This window comes from Sinocyclocheilus anshuiensis, unplaced genomic scaffold, assembly GCF_001515605.1.
Source record: "Sinocyclocheilus anshuiensis isolate Anshui unplaced genomic scaffold, SAMN03320099.WGS_v1.1 scaffold366, whole genome shotgun sequence".
NCBI classification, from domain to species: domain Eukaryota; kingdom Metazoa; phylum Chordata; class Actinopteri; order Cypriniformes; family Cyprinidae; genus Sinocyclocheilus; species Sinocyclocheilus anshuiensis.
The window spans coordinates 48,443-67,737 of NW_015547673.1; the positions used below are offsets into that span (position 1 = coordinate 48,443).

Consider the following 19,295-nt stretch of genomic DNA (forward strand, 5'->3'; position numbering starts at 1 on the left):
ACATGATCCAGAAATCATTCTAATATGCTGATTTGCTGATTATCAATATTTAAAACAGTTGAGTATTTTTTTTTCAGGATTCTTTGATGAATAGAAAGATCCAAAGATCAGCATTTATCTGAAATAAAAAGCTTTTGTTACATTATACACTATACCATTCAAAAGCTCTTTAAATTTATATTATAGAAATTATTACTTTCATTTAGCAAGGGTACTTTAAATTGATCAAAAGTGATGAAGACATTTATAATGTTACAAAAGATTTCTATTTCAGATAAATGCTGTTCTGCTGAACTTTCTATTCATCAAGGAAACCTGTAAAAATTCTACTCCGCTGTTTTCAACATAATACAAAATGATTTTTGAGCAGCAAATCGGAATATTAGAATGATTTCTGAAGGATCATGTGACTGGAGTAATGATGCTAAAAATATAGCTTTGAAATCACAGGAATAAATTACATTTGAAAATATTTTCAAATAGAAAACAGTTATTTTAAATAGTAAAAATATTTCAAAATGTTACTGTTTTTGCTGTATTTTGGATCAAATAAATGCAGGCCTTGTGAGCAGAAGACACTTCTTTAAAAACATTAAAAATCTTACTGTTCAAAAACTTTTGACTGGTAGTGTATGCTAGCCTATAGTTTGAAGTTAAATATATTATTAATAAGGTGAGTCTGAGACGATTATTTGACAGTGATTTCACATTTCTTGTTTGTATGAAGGCTAAATACAAATAAAAGGTGAACATTAATTTATTTGTGCTGTTTTTCTTTTCTAAAATATTATATGGTTTTGTATGAGGTGTCATAGACTTGGCAAATTCATTTTTCATAAGTCTGTATGCACAGACATCTATTGTGGGCGTTCTTGGCAGTTTTTATGAGGCTTTTTTTAATAGTGTTCATATCAATATCGGAATTATATCATATCGACCGAAATTAAGAAGTACATCGTGATATAAATTTTGGCCATATCGTCCAGCCCTAATCTCACGGTGAGTTAAGACTTGCTGTTATCCTTTTCTTCCATTTCTTTTAAGTAGGCTTTTTACGGTATCAAATTTTCATGTTGCGATAATTGCTGAAGCTTTCATCACGGTGTACGGTATTATCATGATATTGAAAAAAAGTGTCGCCATAATATGACAGGTTTGATAACTTTTTTTCTTACAACAGGAAGAACTGAACATTTAAATACAATAAAAGCAATACACAAAAATGTATAAAGTAAACAAATGTTTCAAACAGATTAAAGTGCAAAAGAATTATAAAGAACAATAGGTAACACTTTGTTAAGGTCTCATTAGTTAACCTTAGTTAATGCATTAACATTAACAATTTGTTACAGAAGTTATTATACTTTTTTTTTTTTAAATGCATCTGTTAGTTCATGTTAGCTCAGGTCCTTTAAATAATACCTTTACAACTTTTGATTTTTATAATGTAGTGTTATTAAATCGATATAGTGTTATTAAATGTATCTAAGATTAACGAATGCTTTAGAATAATTTTTCATTTGCAGTTTGTTAACTAATGAATTAATTAATGTTAAACAACAGAGCCTTAATGTAAAGTGTGACCGAACAAAGAATCAAAACTTTTTCAAACAATATCTAGGGCATGTTGTAGTCCAGAGTAAAATGTAAAAAAAAGTTTGAAAATAAATGGTCTATTAAGTCTAAGAATTTAAGTATTTAAATAAGTATGCAGCATAAGAATTCAGTGCTGTGATGAGCACCACTGCGAATACAAAATTCTGAATGGCTGTTTGAAAGAACAGAAAGTAGTGCTGCTGCTTTGTTTACAGGGTTAATGAGTTAACGGCTGCATTTCTGCTGTTCCATCAGTGCCACCTGCTGTCAGAGAGTGAATGTGCGCTTTCAATCAGTGCATCTCTTTCACTCGTTCTGCCATGAGCTTCTCATCCGGGTTGAGCTTGTTTAAATCAGAGTGCGCATGAGTCTTTGACGCAGCATACAGCGGTGTTGTGCATTTTAACCAGTTGATGCTAAAAGTATTCTTATAATGCATTCAAAAAATCAGAATAATTAGAAATATATAATTATTCATGGTATTTTGAAGTGCCCACGATAACAATATAAAATGTTTTGAAGTCTCTGTAATTTGTGATTTGTCCACTATAGGCCTCTGTACCTGTAGATGTCATGCCTGGACAGTATGACCCAACAAACTACACTCTACCCCAGCAGCCCTTGCACCGCTGCATGTTCCCTTCACGGTATTTTGAAGTGCCCACGATAACAATATAAAATGTTTTGAAGTCTCTGTAATTTGTGATTTGTTCCCTATAGGCCTCTGTACCTGTAGATGTCATGCCTGGACAGTATGACCCAACAAACTACACTCTTCCCCAGCAGCCTTTGCACCGCTGCATGTTCCCTTTGTCTGTGCCCTTCCCCACGCTGCAGCTGGTCAACAACCCCTACCAAGCCATCGTAGATGGTGTCCGGTGAGTAACTACATGTGTATTTATCCTCTCTCAGTGGTGTGGTGTGGTGAGCAGCTCTTGACAGTGAAGGTTTTGTGGTTTCTCTCAGGTTCTTGGGCACAGCAGGACAGAATATCAGTGATATTGTGAAGTACAGCAATATGGATGATCATCTGGAAATACTGGAAAGCACACTGAGACTCCGCCACCTGGCTCCCACCGCTCTGGACACACTGGGTCTGGACAGACTATTTTCTCTGATATATTTGAAACAATTTTTGGCCCTATTGTTGAATTATTAAAGGGTTGTTCTGTTTTTTTTTTAGCATAATATCTGTGTACCTCAATTCAAATGAACAAAATCATGAGCTTCACATTCATTTGTGCACACTGAATATTGTGTTGAAATTATTGTTGGTGGTAATTTCACCCAGAATTTAATGCATTATATATTTTAGTTTTTTTTTATTATTTAATTTTAACTTTCTGATACAGAGCCACTAAGGGGTGATGGAGATGGGAGGAAAAATTATATTTCAATGGTTCTGTTCTCTTCCATAACTTTTTTCCCTCCCACCTCATATTATTTCCATCACCCGTTTTGTTCACTCACAAAACTTGTGCGAGAAAATTCAAAAGCATTGAAATATAATTTTTCCTTCCATCTCTTTTTTCCCATTGCCATGTCCTTTTAAGGGCTTTGTATTGTGAAAATATTTTACAGCTTTTTTTTTTTTATTATTATTATTCAATAGTATATTAAACACTTCAGAATGACTCTTTCAGGACCTAAAAAATCATTTGAATTGATAAAAAGAACAAATATTCATTTTGAAGTTTTTTAATATCTTGTTGTATTACTATTTTGTATAAAGCACTCTGAAAATGCTAGATTGCTCTGACATGTTTTGTTGACCCTCAAGGTTGTTACCCATTCTATCAGAAAGATCCCTTTATTATGGAAGAATGCCCTCATGTGTACTTCAGCGGAAACGCACCAAGCTACCAATGTAAACGAGTCACAGGTGAAGACGAGACTATTTAATATTAAACACAGCACTGTGTGTAAGTGTGGCCATGCATTACCAGTATATTTTTGTATGGTAATTTTTGTCTTATTTTTCATCTCAGGACCTGAAGGACAAGATGTTCTCCTGGTAGCAATCCCAGAGTTCAGCAGCACACAGACGGCCTGTCTTGTGAACCTGTGCACCTTGGAGTGCGAGCCAGTCTGCTTCTCCTCTTTTTCCACAGAGGAGGATGAGGACAATGAGATGAATATCAGCCATTAAACACTCACTTATCAACATGTGACACTTGTTCCTGTAGTCTGTCCAACAAAGACTTGTTTTTGTTGTTGTGTTTTGTTAATAAAGCTCCCTCTTTTGTATGGAAACGTTCTTTTCCCTCTTTAGGTGTAGCGTTACATTGTACTAAGAACCTTGTGTTTCTGAAAAACGATTCAGAGGTTATTAGCCTCATATATTTACTTAAATGTAAATGACGGATATTTGGATTTCTTTATGCATAGTTCTCGAGAGAAAGTCGACACTTCTGATGCAATTCTATTATATATAAAAGGCACCATATAAACTATCCCTTAATTTTATAATCTGAAAACAATTTCTCAATAAGTTTTAGCTTTAGAGGCCAGGAACTAGATATATGTAATAGTGCTTTCTCAAAAGAAAACTTTATTATTTAATGAGAAGCACTGTCTGCTGGAAATCTATAATAATGGAGAGATCTAATCGTTTGTAAGCATTACTTTCATTGAGACGTGTAATGATAATTCAGACACTAATGTGGTAGGTATGTAATATTTGCTAAACATAAAAACATCAGCAAAGCCACTTTTGGAATTTCTTACCGAAGAAAATACTAAATTAATAGTGTGGACTTAGTTCGAAGTGCCAATTCATCATCGGTCTATGACAAAAAAAAACAAAAATAGCACCATCCTTAAGAATTAAGGCATAAAAATCAAGTTCACAGCGTTTTTTTTGTTGCCATTTGCCGTTAAAAACATCAAGTGTTATGTTTACATTATTTTTTAAACGTGTTAAAACACCATATGCTTTGTGTATTTCCTAAAAAATATATATATTTTATAATAATACAAGTAAATGTTCAGATAAGCGTCACGCTTACATGACGTCACTTCACGCTTTCGCTACGTCATTGTTCTGCGCCAGAGTCGCTTGTGGCGCTTTTCATTGAAACCTTAACACCAAAGCTAAGCTTCTGGACGTCATAAAGGTAAAGTATGCAGTCGCCGTCATGTATTTCTTAATAACATTGCATGTGTATTATCCTGCCCGTTATTTGCATACGAAATCAGCATCCCGTCAGTGCAGTTTAAGGTTCCTCGCGGCTCTTCAGCACTGTGCTGATTAACTGCTGATTTGCTCTCTTCAGATGCCTCTGCCTCCTGCTTTACTTGCGCGCCTCGCTAAAAGAGGGATCGTGAAACAGTCTGACCACGGTAAGATACACATGCGTATTAATCTTACTGGGTGATCCTTAAAACATACTACATCATGAGTTGATGCTTTCATTTATTATTTCTCATCCTCAGAGGCTGAAGAGGAGATCATCGCTGAAGACTATGATGATAACAACGTTGATTATGAAGCTACAAGGCTTGAAAATTTACCAACGAATTGGTACAAAGTTTTTGACCCTGCTTGGTAAGCAGTTCATAAATTAGCTTTTCTTCCCCCCCCATATAATATCTGCTTATTTGCATTAAATATCAAGGAAAAGATTAATTGTTTTGAACGTGAAAGAAAGTACTATTATGTATCATGGTAAAAAGATTGCATGTGATTGTAATAATGTGGTACTTTCAATTACTCATTATATACTCCAAGAATACCATGGTAAAACCATGAAACAGGATCAAAATGGCTGTCACTTATAAATAACTATCATCCTCGTGTCTTGTCCTTAGTGGACTTCCTTACTACTGGAATGTAGAGACGGATTTAGTGTCCTGGTTGTCCCCCAATGACCCGGCAGCTGTCATCACCAAAGCCATTAAGAAACAGAAAGGTAATATAGGGTCATAAAACATAAGTGTGCACACATTTTTGTGCTTCTGTAAGTAACATTATTGAGACGTATGCTGCAACTGTTTGTGTTTTTCATCCCAGGTGAGACTGGACATGACAAAGGGGACAGCCACTACGAGAAGGCAGAGAGAGACCGGGATCGAGAGCGAGAGAGAGACAGAGAGCGGGAACGGGACAGGGAGGACGGGCGGGACAGAGATAGAGACCGGGATAGGGATCGAGAGCGGGACAGAGACAGGGAGCGTGACAGACGGATACGGAGAGATGACAGTGCACCGTATAGCAAATCAAAGAGAGGTAATCTATGCATAATCTTATTAAATAGTTAATTAATAGTTTAAAATTTTGCCTCAATAAGCCTGAATAAACACAAACTCTGATTTAGGAGGACCAGGAGGAGGTCGGAAACAGCAGCAGGAGGAAATGGATCCTATGGATCCGAGTGCCTATTCAGATGCTCCAAGGTAATGACCAGCTAGTTTAAAATTAACACTATGGATGTGTTTGAAATTGTATAATAGCACACTATTCTTACTTTTACTATATCTCTGCAGTATATAGAATGCATACGGTGCAAATTTGGCTTTTTTTTCCTGTGTGCATTGGTAGGGCCTGTATTATTTATTTATTTATATCTAAATTCCATTTTATTTTTCCTAAATGACATGTTTTCCATTGTACATTTATTGAATTCTGTTTTAATGATTTAATACAATTTTAATCATCATTCATTTAAAATAAAATGCAATAATCAAAGGATGGCTAATCAATTGAAAAAAAAAAAGCTGTTGAATAACTGATTAACATTTTAATCATAATAGTGCCCTATGAAATGTAATGTTGTCTGGTTAAATTTTTCTAGTTTCATTTTTTTTTTTTTTTTTACTTTTCTAGTATAGGCCTAAATGTATTTTCACAAACAATCATAATTAAATGAATGTGACACAAGTAATCTTTTAAAATCAAATGCAATTTGAACACTTCCTTTCTTTTTTGGCAAAGTGCTACTGAGGTTTACTGTTTAAATAAAAAAAAAAATGGAAGAAAATTTGTTATTATTTCTTAAAGTTTTAATAAACTTTATTACTATTGTTATTAATTCAACTGTAATATTTTATTACTATTTTAGAATGTTCTACTGTAAAATAGTAATATATATTTTTGTAATGATGTAAATTGAAGAACTTTTGTAGTAAAGAGTTGTAATGAAGATCTTTTGAGTTTCTATGTGTATCAGACAATAGGTTTATCAAATTAATTGGTGAAATGCTCATTAAGTGACTGAAAGTTAATGTATTCATGTCCTCATATAATGAGATGGCAGATGCTGAAAACACAACGAGTGTCATGCATGCTTCAAGTATGCGTGCTAGACAAAAACTGTTGAGTTCTTTTACAGAGACATAAAACATGCAGACTTGATATTTAAATAGCAGTAGTTTGAGGTTTAATATTCACAGACAATTAAAGTGATTTATTCCACTTTGTACAGTAAATACCATTTTTATAACTGAGTGTATTTTCCACATTGCGGAAATCATAGCCCTACAATTGGATACCTACTAAAGTTGCAGAAATGTTTAGTATACAACGAATGACAATGCAATGCACTTACATTGCACTTACATGAGCTCTGGAAAGAGGTTGCTTCTGTAATAAAGTACATGTTCGTGATCAATATGTGGTGCTGTTGCTTTCAGGGGCTTATGGTCAACTGGTCTCCCCAAACGCAATGAGGCAAAGACCGGAGCGGACACCACAGCGGCAGGACCCCTGTTCCAGCAGAGGCCGTACCCCAGTCCTGGAGCTGTCCTGAGAGCAAACGCTGAGAACACAAGACGCCTGGAAGAGGATGATGATGATGATGATGACGACTGAGCAGGAATAGTGTGTCTGTAAAGCCTTTATGGTTTTTCAAAAGGCTTTTGAAATGTTTTTCTTACATTTGGGACAGAGATTCATTTGTAAATACACAGTGTTGTATGTTATACAATTTATAAACGATTGCCATTTTACTTAAGATAGTGATGTTGTTCCCTGCAAAATAAACTTTTTGTTTAAAGGTGCATTCAGAGGTTTGGCTTTTATTTAAAATAAAAAAAATAAATTACGGTAAGTTATGAATCGTGTTTTTGTTTAGAATCATCTGAATGGACATGAAATGAAACCCTAACATGAAATAATTGTCAGAAAAAAATATTTTTAAATGTAACATTTTTTTGGAACTTTAGACAAAATACTAAAGTCTAAAAAGTTTGCATGTGTGTTGTTTTACTGTTGAGTAACGTTATCAGTCGTCACTTTATATCTCCCATGTGATATGTCTTAAGATATTTAAATGTAGTTTAGTTTAATGATCAAAGCTCTAGTTGTATTGTGGAGGAAAATATATTGCAATGCAATATAATGATGACAGAAATGTACAAATAAACGTTCCTCAGATCATATTTTATACATTTGAACATTATTTTTTTCTAAAAATTATTTATGGATAAATAAGTAAACCAAGTTGCTTAAGTGCAATTAATGTTCATTTTAAAATATTAATAGCAATATAAAAGTTATTCTTACATTTGCATTATAAGAATCATTAAAGATTTCACAGCAAAAGAGACATGTACAGTACCAAGACCTGAAAGTAGACCTGTTTAGAATTATACTAAAAGGCCTTTTACTTTCTGAAAATGAGAAACTATCAATAAATGACTGAAAGCACATAGTAGATTGTGTACCGCAAACATTGTTTTCAGCAAAGTTTTGACATGTTGATCATTTAGAGGCCTTAGAATTGAATGTATCATTTTATGCAGTAGGCTTTATATGGATAAGGATGAGTGATGCTTCAGCAATTCAGAGATCAAGTCAAAGGCATATTGAAGGAATTTTACATTTTATTATTAAAAAGATAACATGAGTGGAAATTGTTGGTGACTTGTGTATAACTTTGTACATAAACAACAAATTGAGATCTTTATTGGACTAAGAAACCAAAGCAGAGTTTCAAAAGTGTTTGGATTCGAATGAACTGGCAGTGAGATTTTTGCGCAATTACATTGGGCTGAAATGTCATTTCATTTTCTTCCCAGATCAGCAGCAGACACTCAAACACTGATGCTACTGCTGACCTGTGTAAATGTTCATTATTACTATACAGAGAGAAACATGTCACTTTTTTATTTAGCAACATAACAGACTTACTAACAGGATATTATGTTGCTTCAAGATCATCCGATTATGCAGATGTACCACTGTCACAGCACAACAGCAGTTGCGTCCAAGTATGACTCCACATTTGGGTTTAAACCTGCATTTAAAAATACAACAGCACAACTAGCAAAATGAAGTCTTGGTTGTATTAAAATTGAATTTATCTGATATGTTGGTCTCTATCAATTCAGGGAAAAAGCAGCCAATCACAACCGATGTCGTCATCAGAACAGGGTTGGGATGATAAAGAGTGATTTGTGGCTTCCGGTTGGCTTCTCAGTGTTCTGTTGCGCCCACATAATGACAGATGGCGTCATAGTCGAGTGTGAACACCTGCTCCTCGTATCGGTCCAGCTGAACCATGGCTCGACACTTCTCTCGGTCTCGCTTCAGGATGCGGCCCACCTGCAGGACAAGGTATGCATTATGATTCTACAGCAGAAATGCACATCTTAGCATATGGATATAATTCAATGACAAATTATGAGACTTAATGATTATGCGAGTGACAAAATATGTGTGTGGACCACAAATACATAAAGAAGATAGATAACGTGTGGGCTTGAGTCCAAACCCTAGTGCACTTCTTTGCTGTCTACATAGGCAGCTACTTTCTAAGGCACGTTAACATGTTACTAAGATAAAGACGTAATACTCTAAGGTGATGCATACATGGTACACACAAATATTTAATTTTAATTAGGTGGATCTATTTATAGTAGTGAATAAAATGTTGATTCACCATCTTGGATTTTGCAGTGCATTCTGGAACTGGAATAAATGTGTGTAAATGTCATGCTGCCCTACTTTGGCTAACTGAGGCGTAAGCAGGGTTATTTTAGTATTTATTAATATTCTGAATTAGATTTTAGTTTTAATTTCAGTTTAAGTTTGACTAATTTTCTTATATAATTAAAAAATATATATTTATATTTAGCTTTATTTTTATTTTGGTTTTAGTAATATTTGTACTTAAATCTATTTCAGTTAGTTGTCAGTGCAACATTTCTAATTTTTGTTTCATTAAGTTTCTCATCTGATATTTATATTTTATTTTAGCTTTATTTCAATGATCAAAAATGATATTTAATCGTTTTAGTGAACTAACAAATTTGGGTATTATCGTCAACATGATGTCAGGAGTGTGTCTATGATGCTTACAATGCTGTCTAAGTAGGCAGCCCACTAGGATTTGGCACAGAGCCATGCTGTACTACACAAGCAAGTGAATCCATATACCTGTCCTCTGTGTTCTCCCAGAACCACCATAATGTAGTCTGAGTCGTTCTTGGGTACAATGGTCTCCAGCATCTTCTGTCTAATATCTGAAACAGACAAATGAGTAAAACTTACAACCAGCTATTAGACCAAAAAGCCTCACTGTTAAAATGTCTCTTATAATGGTCAAGGTCAGAGTGTGTCATACCGTCCAGCAGTCTGCCCTCCTCTGTACGACACACACAGGTGTGGGGTGTCAGGACGTCCTCCACTCTCATCTAAACACACAAAACAAAATCAAAAATTAAAAACTTAAATTTATACTAATATTTTGTGTCAAAATGTGTTCAGCTTATTTATGAAGACAAGAACACATCCTGTGTGTTTCCCTCCAAAACACCAATACAGACACTTTAGTATCTCTCAGCATAAAAACAGATACTTTACGAAACAAACCAGGCTCACTATAACAGAAGCACCTTTGAGTTGTAGTATTTGCCTCCTTTGAATGCTTTATCGATGAAACGCACATGGAGGTCTCTTTGGAGCCATGAGGGGGCTGGAGGTGAGGGCCGCGACTCCTTTGCTGGAGGAGGCTTCTCTCTGGGACGAAGAGCAAGTTCATGCAATTAAATACAGATTCAATAACATATACATGCAAAATACTGTGTTATTGAGTGTCTGACTTACCTGTCTGCACTTGATTCTCTGTGTTTTCTTTTCTTCTGATCTCGGTCTCTGTCCTTCCCCCTCTCTCGATCTCTATCTGTCTTTGCTCTGTCATCTTTGCTGTTTATCCTCTGCTCTCGTTCCCTCTGCTGTTCCTGCTCTTTTTCTCTCTCTTTGTCCTTGTGAGCTTTACTAAGACGACCTGATAGACAGAAAGGACCATTTTAACTGATAAAGATCTGGTAAATAAAATTACACATTTTCTTTTTAAAAGAGTAAAAAATAGTTACATTTTTAAAATGGCTTTTTTTATTACTATTTGTGTAAACCGGTTTCACGTGTGCAAACCAGCCTGTGTGAAATATGTATCCCAGACCACACAGCTTCTGATTACAGAAAAATAAAGCCTTGCTGATTTTGGGTTTAAACGCTTGAACCCAACCGGCTTGTTTTCCCACAAGCTCAAATTGTATACTTAACTTTTCTCATTCAATTTAAAGACACCATGAAATCAAAACTGACCCAGTTTACTTAAAGTTATGAACACAATTTATCAGTGCACATTAAACCACATAAAAATCAGAACTCACTTTAACAATTCAGTGAAATCATAATGCACCATAAAATACATGCAATTAAATGCACTACCCTGCAGTACATTACTTCCCTCTGGACATTCAGTTTCACTAGAAACAATGTCACATTCTGGAAAGTAATTCATTTACATGGCAAATAAATATTAATCTTTATTTGTCTTTAAAAGCATATTTAAGTGGGGGAAAAAACAGAGAAGATTTATCAAGAATACCAAAGTCAGGACATCAACCTATTTGATTCATTTGTATGTAGAAAACTTAGCCAGAAATACTATATCCGCTTATTTAAAAGTAAAATGACAGTGAACAAATTGTAAAAGCAGACTTACTGAGGTCTTTGCTGTATTTGTCGTATTCCTTACGGGTGACTAGTTTTAAAGAGTGCTGAATGATGGTTACCGTCTTGCCGCCGATGGCAAGTTTGACTACGACTCTGGCGTTATCTGGATCCACTCCCTCTATCTGTCAACGAGACAGTGTGAGAACAAGAAAAAGAGACAGAATGAACAAATAAATAAACAAAATCAGACAGGGAAAGAGCAAAAGCAAATAATGAATGTCAGACTATTATATTCCAGAACAAAAATACCATCATTTCATTTACATAACTTACATTTCTTACAATATTTGTTTTACTATATTGTGCATTATTTATTGACACAAGGGGGAGCTAACAACTTCTATTAACCACTAAGCGGATGTGGTTACCATCTGAAGCTGATCTTTTTTTTTTTTTTTTAAATCAACTTTAGAGGTTTCATTTTTTAGTAGATTGATATAAAACCTGACACTTTACCCAGATCACTAATGTATACATTGTGCTTTGCTGCCACAAAAAATACCTTGAATGGCCCATCTTATTTCTTTCTGATCATTAGTTTGTCAGTACACTGCTTCACCATTACTGTCATAGAAGTGAATATGGATGAAGTAAAGTCCATTCACCTTCCCATACAGGTCTTTATGGGCTCCTGCCAGGACCTGCACATATCCTCCAGGCCCCAGAATCAGCGGCTCCTCTTCCTTCTTCTCCTCACCGGGTTTAGGGCGTCTCTTGGGGACACCGGGCTCCAGGTCTCTAATAGCAGAGCGATCGGCACCCAAACCCAGCCCTTTAGGCCTTAACTGATGCTCTATGGGCTTCACATCTCTAACAAGAAATAAGAGGAGAAATGTTTAAATTTTTTTACAAGAAGCTATTAGGGTATTTCGAACATAAACCACAAGCCAACACATCTCTCTCATATGCACATCAAAAAGAGCAGCCTGTGTGTTTCCGTGTTCATATAAGCAGACAGATGGGCCCGTAAGCACAGAAGATTAAAAAGCGTGCGGCCAGTCCTCGCCAAAGATTCTCTCCGCCGGTCTGAAATAATTCTTCATTGCATTTGACATAAAATCATAATCTCACATCATTGATGTCTCCAGCCGGGACAATAATCCCACAACAAGGAAACATGAGTGGAAAATACTTGCAGAGAGCCAAACATCACGTGCATTAGAAAGTGCTTATCACACAAAACAGTGACGAAACTATAAAGACACTGCAGAGGTCAAAGATGAAACATGCTAAAGTGGTGCTCATGTGGGAGAAACTCTCTCTCTCCACTCATTTTAATGACTTCAATTACATTTAACTGGGTGAAAAAGAAAGGTCCTTACTGTTTAAATGTGTGTCCGATTCCCTCTCCTTGCTTCCAGCCCATTCCCTTCAGCACTGCCAACCCATAAGCCTCCACAGGAACACGGTCGTAGTCGGCATCTGTGGACTGAATCAGAACTGACATCAGCTCTATAGTATATTCAGTACACATCTGGCTCCCAAACTCTGGAATAGCCTTCCTGATAACGTTCGGGGTTCAGACACACTCTCTCTGTTTAAATCTAGATTAAAGACACATCTCTTTGGCCAAGCATTCAAATAATGCATCTCATAATCTTTTACTGCAGTTATATCTGATCAAATGCACATTATTATTCTTTAGTTTGGGTTAAACAAATCAATTTTGCTTTGTTGGAACAGCAGCTATGCTAATTATGTCTCTATTTGTTTCTCTGTTTTTTTGCCACGGTAACTAGCATTTACACAAGCTTCAGTCTGGGTCCAGAACACCTGAGAAGAGATGATGCCAACCCCTCAGAGGACCTCAGATGATGCCAACCCTCAGACAACACAACATACAAAACGACCAAATTTTGCTACAAGTTTGATCGCAACATATAATCATTGCTGTTAATAGTGTTCACCGTTTGTTTGAATACATGCCATTAACTAACTGCATGGTTTTTAGTTCGTCTGGTCAGAGGAGAACTGGCCCCCCGACTGAGCCTGGTTTCTCCCAAGGTTTTTTTCTCCATTCTGTCACCGATGGAGTTTTGGTTCCTTGCCGCTGTCGCCTCTGGCTTGCTTAGTTGGGGACACTTCATTTCCAGTGATATCGTTGACTTGATTGCAAATGATTGCAAAGATACTATTTAAACTGAACTGAGCTGGATGTTGACATCACTGAATTCAATGATGAACTGTCTTTAACTGAAAAATTAGTGTTTACTATTGTCATTTTGCATTATTGACACACTGTTTTCCTAATTAATGCTGTTCAGTTGCTTTGACACAATCTGTATTGTTAAAAGCACTTTATAAATAAAGGTGACTTGACTTGACTTGACATCTCAAACATCTCCACAGAGAAATCAAGCACAGACTGCCAAAGCAATCAAAACCACATTCAGACACAAAACACTAATTAGTAACACACACCTCAACCTACAGAGAAGATGATAATTAGATGAAATATTACAGCTTCTTTATATGCATTGGAATAAACAAGCGCTTTGACAGGCAGAGTAAAATTTACTCAATGTCTTTGAGCTTGTTAAATCCTAATCAGGCTGTAGCTGGCGCTCTCACAACAATCTACAAGTGATGGACTTGCACTGCAGGAGAAAATGACACTGGAGGTGCGAGTAAGAAAGAGAGAGAGGGAGTTTATGCAGAGTAAGCTGTTTGGATGCAGCAGGAGAGTTCTTCATCACTCATTTTATTAGGACACTCCCTTATCCTACACATGAGCGCACACACACACACACACACACACACTAAATGCAACAAGAGCACTGCATGTGCAATGACCTTGAACTGCCCTGTGCTGACACCACATTTGCCACCATTACATTTGCCACACAACAGCTCCAGCAGCCGCACAACATACGCTGATAGACCACTAATGAGTTTTAATAAAATACACTTCACAAATCAACAAATATAATTTCATTAGAAATCCTCAGCATGTACAAACACACTCATGTGACCCAGATTTGCAATTAATTTAAACTGAAAGATCTGTATCTGCACACAGTATCGATAGCAGCAAAATACAGCAATCACAAAGTGGTGCAGTACTAATAACAGCTATTGCTCTTGTAAATTAGTTAGCATACTAAAATTGGATTTTTATTGAGGTCAATTATTTTTAATAGTTCTTTATTAACAAGGCTGAAAGTCTATTTACTTTCCCATTACAGCATTCACATAAATGCTGTTCTTTTGAACTTAGTATTCATCAAAGAATCCTGAAAAAATGTATCATGGCTTCTACAAAAATATTTAGCATCTGCAGCACCAGTTTTCACTGTTTACATTGATCATATTAAGAAATGTTTCTTGAGCAGCAAATCAGCATATTAAAATGATTTCTGAAAGATCATGTGACACTGAAGACTGGAATAATGATGCTGAAAATTCAACTTTACTATCACAGAAAAATATTACTTTTTAATATATATTCAAATAGAAAACTTATTCAAACACAATATTTTAAATTGTAATAAGATTTCACAATATTACTGTTTTTGCTGAATTTTTAACCAAATAAATACTACTTTCAAATCTTGCTGACCACAAAATTTTGAATTATAGTATATAGACAAAACATATTAGCTGTTTTTCTTATTAAACAACTAGAGCTGTCGCAGTGAAGAAATTTCCATTGCAGTCATTTTGAGTGGCTCAATATCTATCTATCTATCTATCTATCTATCTATCTATCTAATTAAGCTCACTGGTATATTAATATATGTATAATAGTAAGTGCCAATTCTCGGATCTGACTGGACAACAGTGTAGTTGACATTTCAGCAATATCAGTACAGTGACGCTCATTTTACACAGGCTGTTAGTCAGTGCAGTTAAATTGTTACACCAGGAGGTGGAGGCAAGAGACCGTCATTACGGGTGAGTCAGCTAATACATTTAAAAACGTTGTTTCATTGATAATTGAAACAAGGTGCTGAAATTACTTTAACTTTGAGCACCACTTTACAAGGCTCAACCGACGATCAACATGTTACCTGTAATGCTGCAGCTCTTTCACTTCATATAAGATCAATGCATTCAACAGCACTGACGTCAGTCATGGGAAATCCCTTTAAACACTGAAAGGATGCTGTGACAAAAATATCGCTTTCATCTTCTGACAACTGATGGCAAACTGTTTTGTTTTTTTCACAAATATATGACTTGACCTGAAGAAGGATAGACGCAGGTAAGCGCGCATGCTCAGACGATCTCTCTCTCTCTCTGTTTAGTGCAAATCTACTGAACCTCTCACAATGGTACACAGTCTTAATGACGTAAAATGAGCCAGTTGGTGTAAAAATATTACTCTCTTCACTCTTGTTATGATTATTAACTTATTGAAAATTCAATACACATGCATTAAGTGTAAAACAAGAAGGGCAAAGCCTCATGAAAAAAAAAAAAGAAGTGAACATCACGGTTGTGGCGGTTGCTTGTCATACTCTGCGATTGGCTTGTCAGTTTCGGATATTACAAAATTGCAGTTATCACTACAGCCCTATCAACTTTTGGCTATTAATCTACAGTCAAATAGCTTATAACATTAGCTAGACAAACCGTACAAAAACTGAATACTACGAGCTATTTTTTATTCTTGAACCATTAATGCTGAGAATTTCTTAACTCTCAGAACTCACAAAATGTTAAATCTGTATGATTGTGACTCACATTAATGTCACAGTCATGTCCTTGTATAAGGGTCTACTAGGCTTTAGCGCACACTTCCTTTTCGTCTTGCAGTGTAACCTCACACTCATTCCCACATTGGATCTGAATTCATCCTGGATTCATCCACATTGGATTCATCCTGCTTTACAAGATTTTCCCATTTAATTTAATACAATTTGCTATGATGAACTCAACACTAAAATGTATCCTATGAGCAGGATTCTCAGGAGACAAAGTATTTGCAAAAGCCTTTATGTGTTTAATAAGTAACTTGACCAAAAAGCATATTTCCATGCTGAGAACCAACATTCATTGCTGGATAGACCAGCTGAAAACGGTAAAGGGGCTCTACTTTAGCTTACACAGGACTGCCTGTCCTTCCATCCATTTTTTGTGTCCATCATAAACCTACCGACTCTGGTCGCAAATCCACATTGACTTTGTCTCCATCCTCAAAACCCTGAGGGGCCTGGTTCTGCATGAGAAGAGGAATGGCAAAGTTCGGATCCATCTGCGGTCCGTTCTTCCATCTCTCCTGGTGCTTTTGAGACTCTGTAGTAGATGACATTAAAACAGAACTATTACATTATTCGTCATTTTAGCAGATGCTTTCGTGTACAAAACTGACTTGCAGCATTTTTACTACAGTAACAGAAAGGGTTCCACCTACAATCTTCTGCTTACCTGTCCAGATCTATAACCACTAAGCCACATTATTGCCACACCAACTAAGTTATGAGAATTATTGATGATACATTTCATGTCAAGCATTACATCAATGAATAACCAATGGATTTAAATACTATACAAACTACTACTGCATAGAACCACATGGATTATTCCATTAGCCCTTATGAAAAAGAAGTACACTTTAGCATACTTAAAAAACAAAACAAAAACAAAAGCTTATTATGGAAATAATACACTTTAAAAGAATATACTCAAGTGCAAACTGAATGTAATGTTTCAAGACCCTGAACTGTATGTTATTTGCAATTAAATGAAAAGGTATTATAGTTTACATTTATATTAAACAATTAGTTGAACTTGAAATTACTTTTTTGACCCATTTTAGTAAAACTTTATGTGTAATTTCATAATTCTATCATCTTTGAAATATGATTAAAGAATACTGTTGAATGCACCTACAAGCATTTTTGGTAACTAAAATATACTTTTAGTAGAAATGACAAAGACTATTTTAGCATATTTCATTTCTATTGAAACTTGTATTTAAGCATATTTGTAATAACATATTTGTAATGATGGCATTGCGATTTGGTACATTTAAAATATATTTCATATATTTATTACTAAACACACTACAGTTAGAATTATAATCAGGTACTTTACATGTACTTTAATATGTTACTCAACACATCAAAATTAGTGTTTTTTTAACAATATACTTCTAAGATTTGAAGCACACTACAAGTGCAAAGGAAACCCACTGAAAACGTAAGCTGGCATCTCACAATTAGACAAGGTTATGTTTTAAAACCTAGTGATACTTAACATTTAAGGGCATCTTAGGCCATGTTTTACAGTACAGTGTCACAATTGTCTAAATACCATGGAATTTAATAGTTACAATACTCGCGTACAGTGTTATTACCATAGTACTTCCGAGATAATACCATAGATAATTTAACTTTCTGGTAATTTTACATTAGTGAATGAATGCCCCCTAGGTAAGGTAGGCATCTTACTAGGTTTTGAAACACACCGAACCCAGCAGAACGAATAAGAATCGAGCAACACACCCTCGATGAGCTCTTTGACGGCTAGAGACTCCACCGTGTCCTGCTCCTCCTGGGACGGGTCTCTGCTCTTGTCTTCGCTGCTCTTGTCCCCTCGCTCAGCATCCTGCCGGTACCAGCGGTTCTTGTGGATCAACGGGATGACCAGCTCCTTCGGTTTCTCCACCGGCTTGGTTCTGTAGAAGTGACAGACACATAAGAGTTGAAGCATATAAATAATCAATGTCATACTCCTTTCAGTTAGATTATTAGCTAACCTAGCTAACGTTAGCCTTCAACTCACCCTTTAAGTTCTTTCCCTTCGACTTCAACTAAATAATCTCGCTCTTCCGCTTTGGCAGTTTTAACCTTACTTAATGTTTTACTAAAACCGAAAGATATTGGACCAGATTTTTTGCCTTCATTATCTTGGCTAATATTACTATTCACTGATTCACGCTCCTGATGCTCCGGCACCGCCATGTTTGTTGTGTGTTGTAGTCGCTGGTAAATGTAGTTTTATTGTGCCCACATCATTATGCATCATAGTCTCAAAAGACTACGATTCCCATAATGCAACAAGTTACGCACGACTACACTAATGCTGCGTTCAAGTCCTCCTGGGATGTTCGTACTTACCAGTTGACAAATCGTAATTACGACGTCAGGTGCGTTCAAGTCAGTTTAGTCGGCACAAGATGGCTGGTGTGTTTTGAGTTTTTAATATTTTTTTTAGACCAGGATCCCAGTATAACTGATTTTCAGCATCAACAAACGCTAAAATACAGAGATTTAAAAAAAGCTGTTAGCTGAATGCAACATGCAACATGGCAAATCAAAAGATTTTTCACCTATAGGTGCAAAAATTATAGCATTTTTTACTTGGATTTCATTAACTAGCTGCGTAACAAGAACATGACCAATTTAAGTTTATAGGACAACTAAACTATCAATTTAAACAAAAATTTACCGTCAACTACAGACGTTGCATCCATCGATTCCGCCATGTTTCTCATTGACACGCCCCCAACTCGGAAACTCGGGGCTTAAAGTAAATTTCGAGTTTCCCACTCGTAATAACGACTTTGTGGTGGTTTGTTCATGTGCGTTCAACTCGTAAATACGATCTATCCGACATGACTTGAATGCAGAACGCACCATAATACGTTTTAATTTTTTAGATAAATTTGAGAGGAAATATAGAGTCTAACATTATTTAAAGGGGTCACATGATGCTATTTCAATTTTTATTTTCTCTTTGGAGTGTTACAAGCTCTTGGTGCATAAAGAAGATCTGTAAAGTTGCAAAGACT

At 35.7% G+C, this 19,295-nt stretch overlaps 3 protein-coding genes across 3 annotated transcripts in view; 2 read left to right on the forward strand and 1 right to left on the reverse strand.

The window, feature by feature from the left end:
- The window catches only part of pold2 (polymerase (DNA directed), delta 2, regulatory subunit), an 8,042-nt gene extending 4,214 nt beyond the window's left edge, over positions 1-3,828 (forward strand). Inside the window, exons 8-11 of the mRNA XM_016505231.1 lie at positions 2,317-2,474; positions 2,563-2,690; positions 3,377-3,478; positions 3,585-3,828. Coding sequence (XP_016360717.1) covers positions 2,317-2,474; positions 2,563-2,690; positions 3,377-3,478; positions 3,585-3,745 — 549 coding nt within the window. The 3' untranslated portion in view covers positions 3,746-3,828. The remainder of the gene's footprint in view (positions 1-2,316; positions 2,475-2,562; positions 2,691-3,376; positions 3,479-3,584) is intronic.
- A 786-nt stretch (positions 3,829-4,614) lies between these two features.
- On the forward strand, positions 4,615-7,618 carry LOC107702814 (polyglutamine-binding protein 1-like). Its single transcript, XM_016505232.1, has 7 exons — positions 4,615-4,712; positions 4,872-4,938; positions 5,032-5,143; positions 5,407-5,507; positions 5,609-5,824; positions 5,913-5,991; positions 7,228-7,618. The coding sequence occupies exons 2-7, from the start codon at positions 4,872-4,874 to the stop codon at positions 7,403-7,405; spliced, it is 753 nt and encodes a 250-aa protein (XP_016360718.1). The 5' UTR covers positions 4,615-4,712; the 3' UTR covers positions 7,406-7,618.
- Positions 7,619-8,415: 797 nt separating this feature from the next.
- LOC107702823 (G patch domain and KOW motifs-containing protein-like) lies at positions 8,416-18,505 on the reverse strand. The gene is made up of 11 exons (XM_016505241.1): positions 18,287-18,505; positions 18,007-18,179; positions 16,656-16,795; positions 12,880-12,986; positions 12,163-12,367; positions 11,547-11,679; positions 10,643-10,823; positions 10,432-10,555; positions 10,161-10,230; positions 9,974-10,059; positions 8,416-9,139 (listed from the first exon to the last, which is right to left on the reverse strand). Exons 1-11 carry the CDS (start codon positions 18,463-18,465, stop codon positions 9,011-9,013), a joined length of 1,527 nt encoding a protein of 508 aa, XP_016360727.1. The 5' UTR covers positions 18,466-18,505; the 3' UTR covers positions 8,416-9,010.
- Between the last annotated feature and the right edge of the window lie 790 nt (positions 18,506-19,295).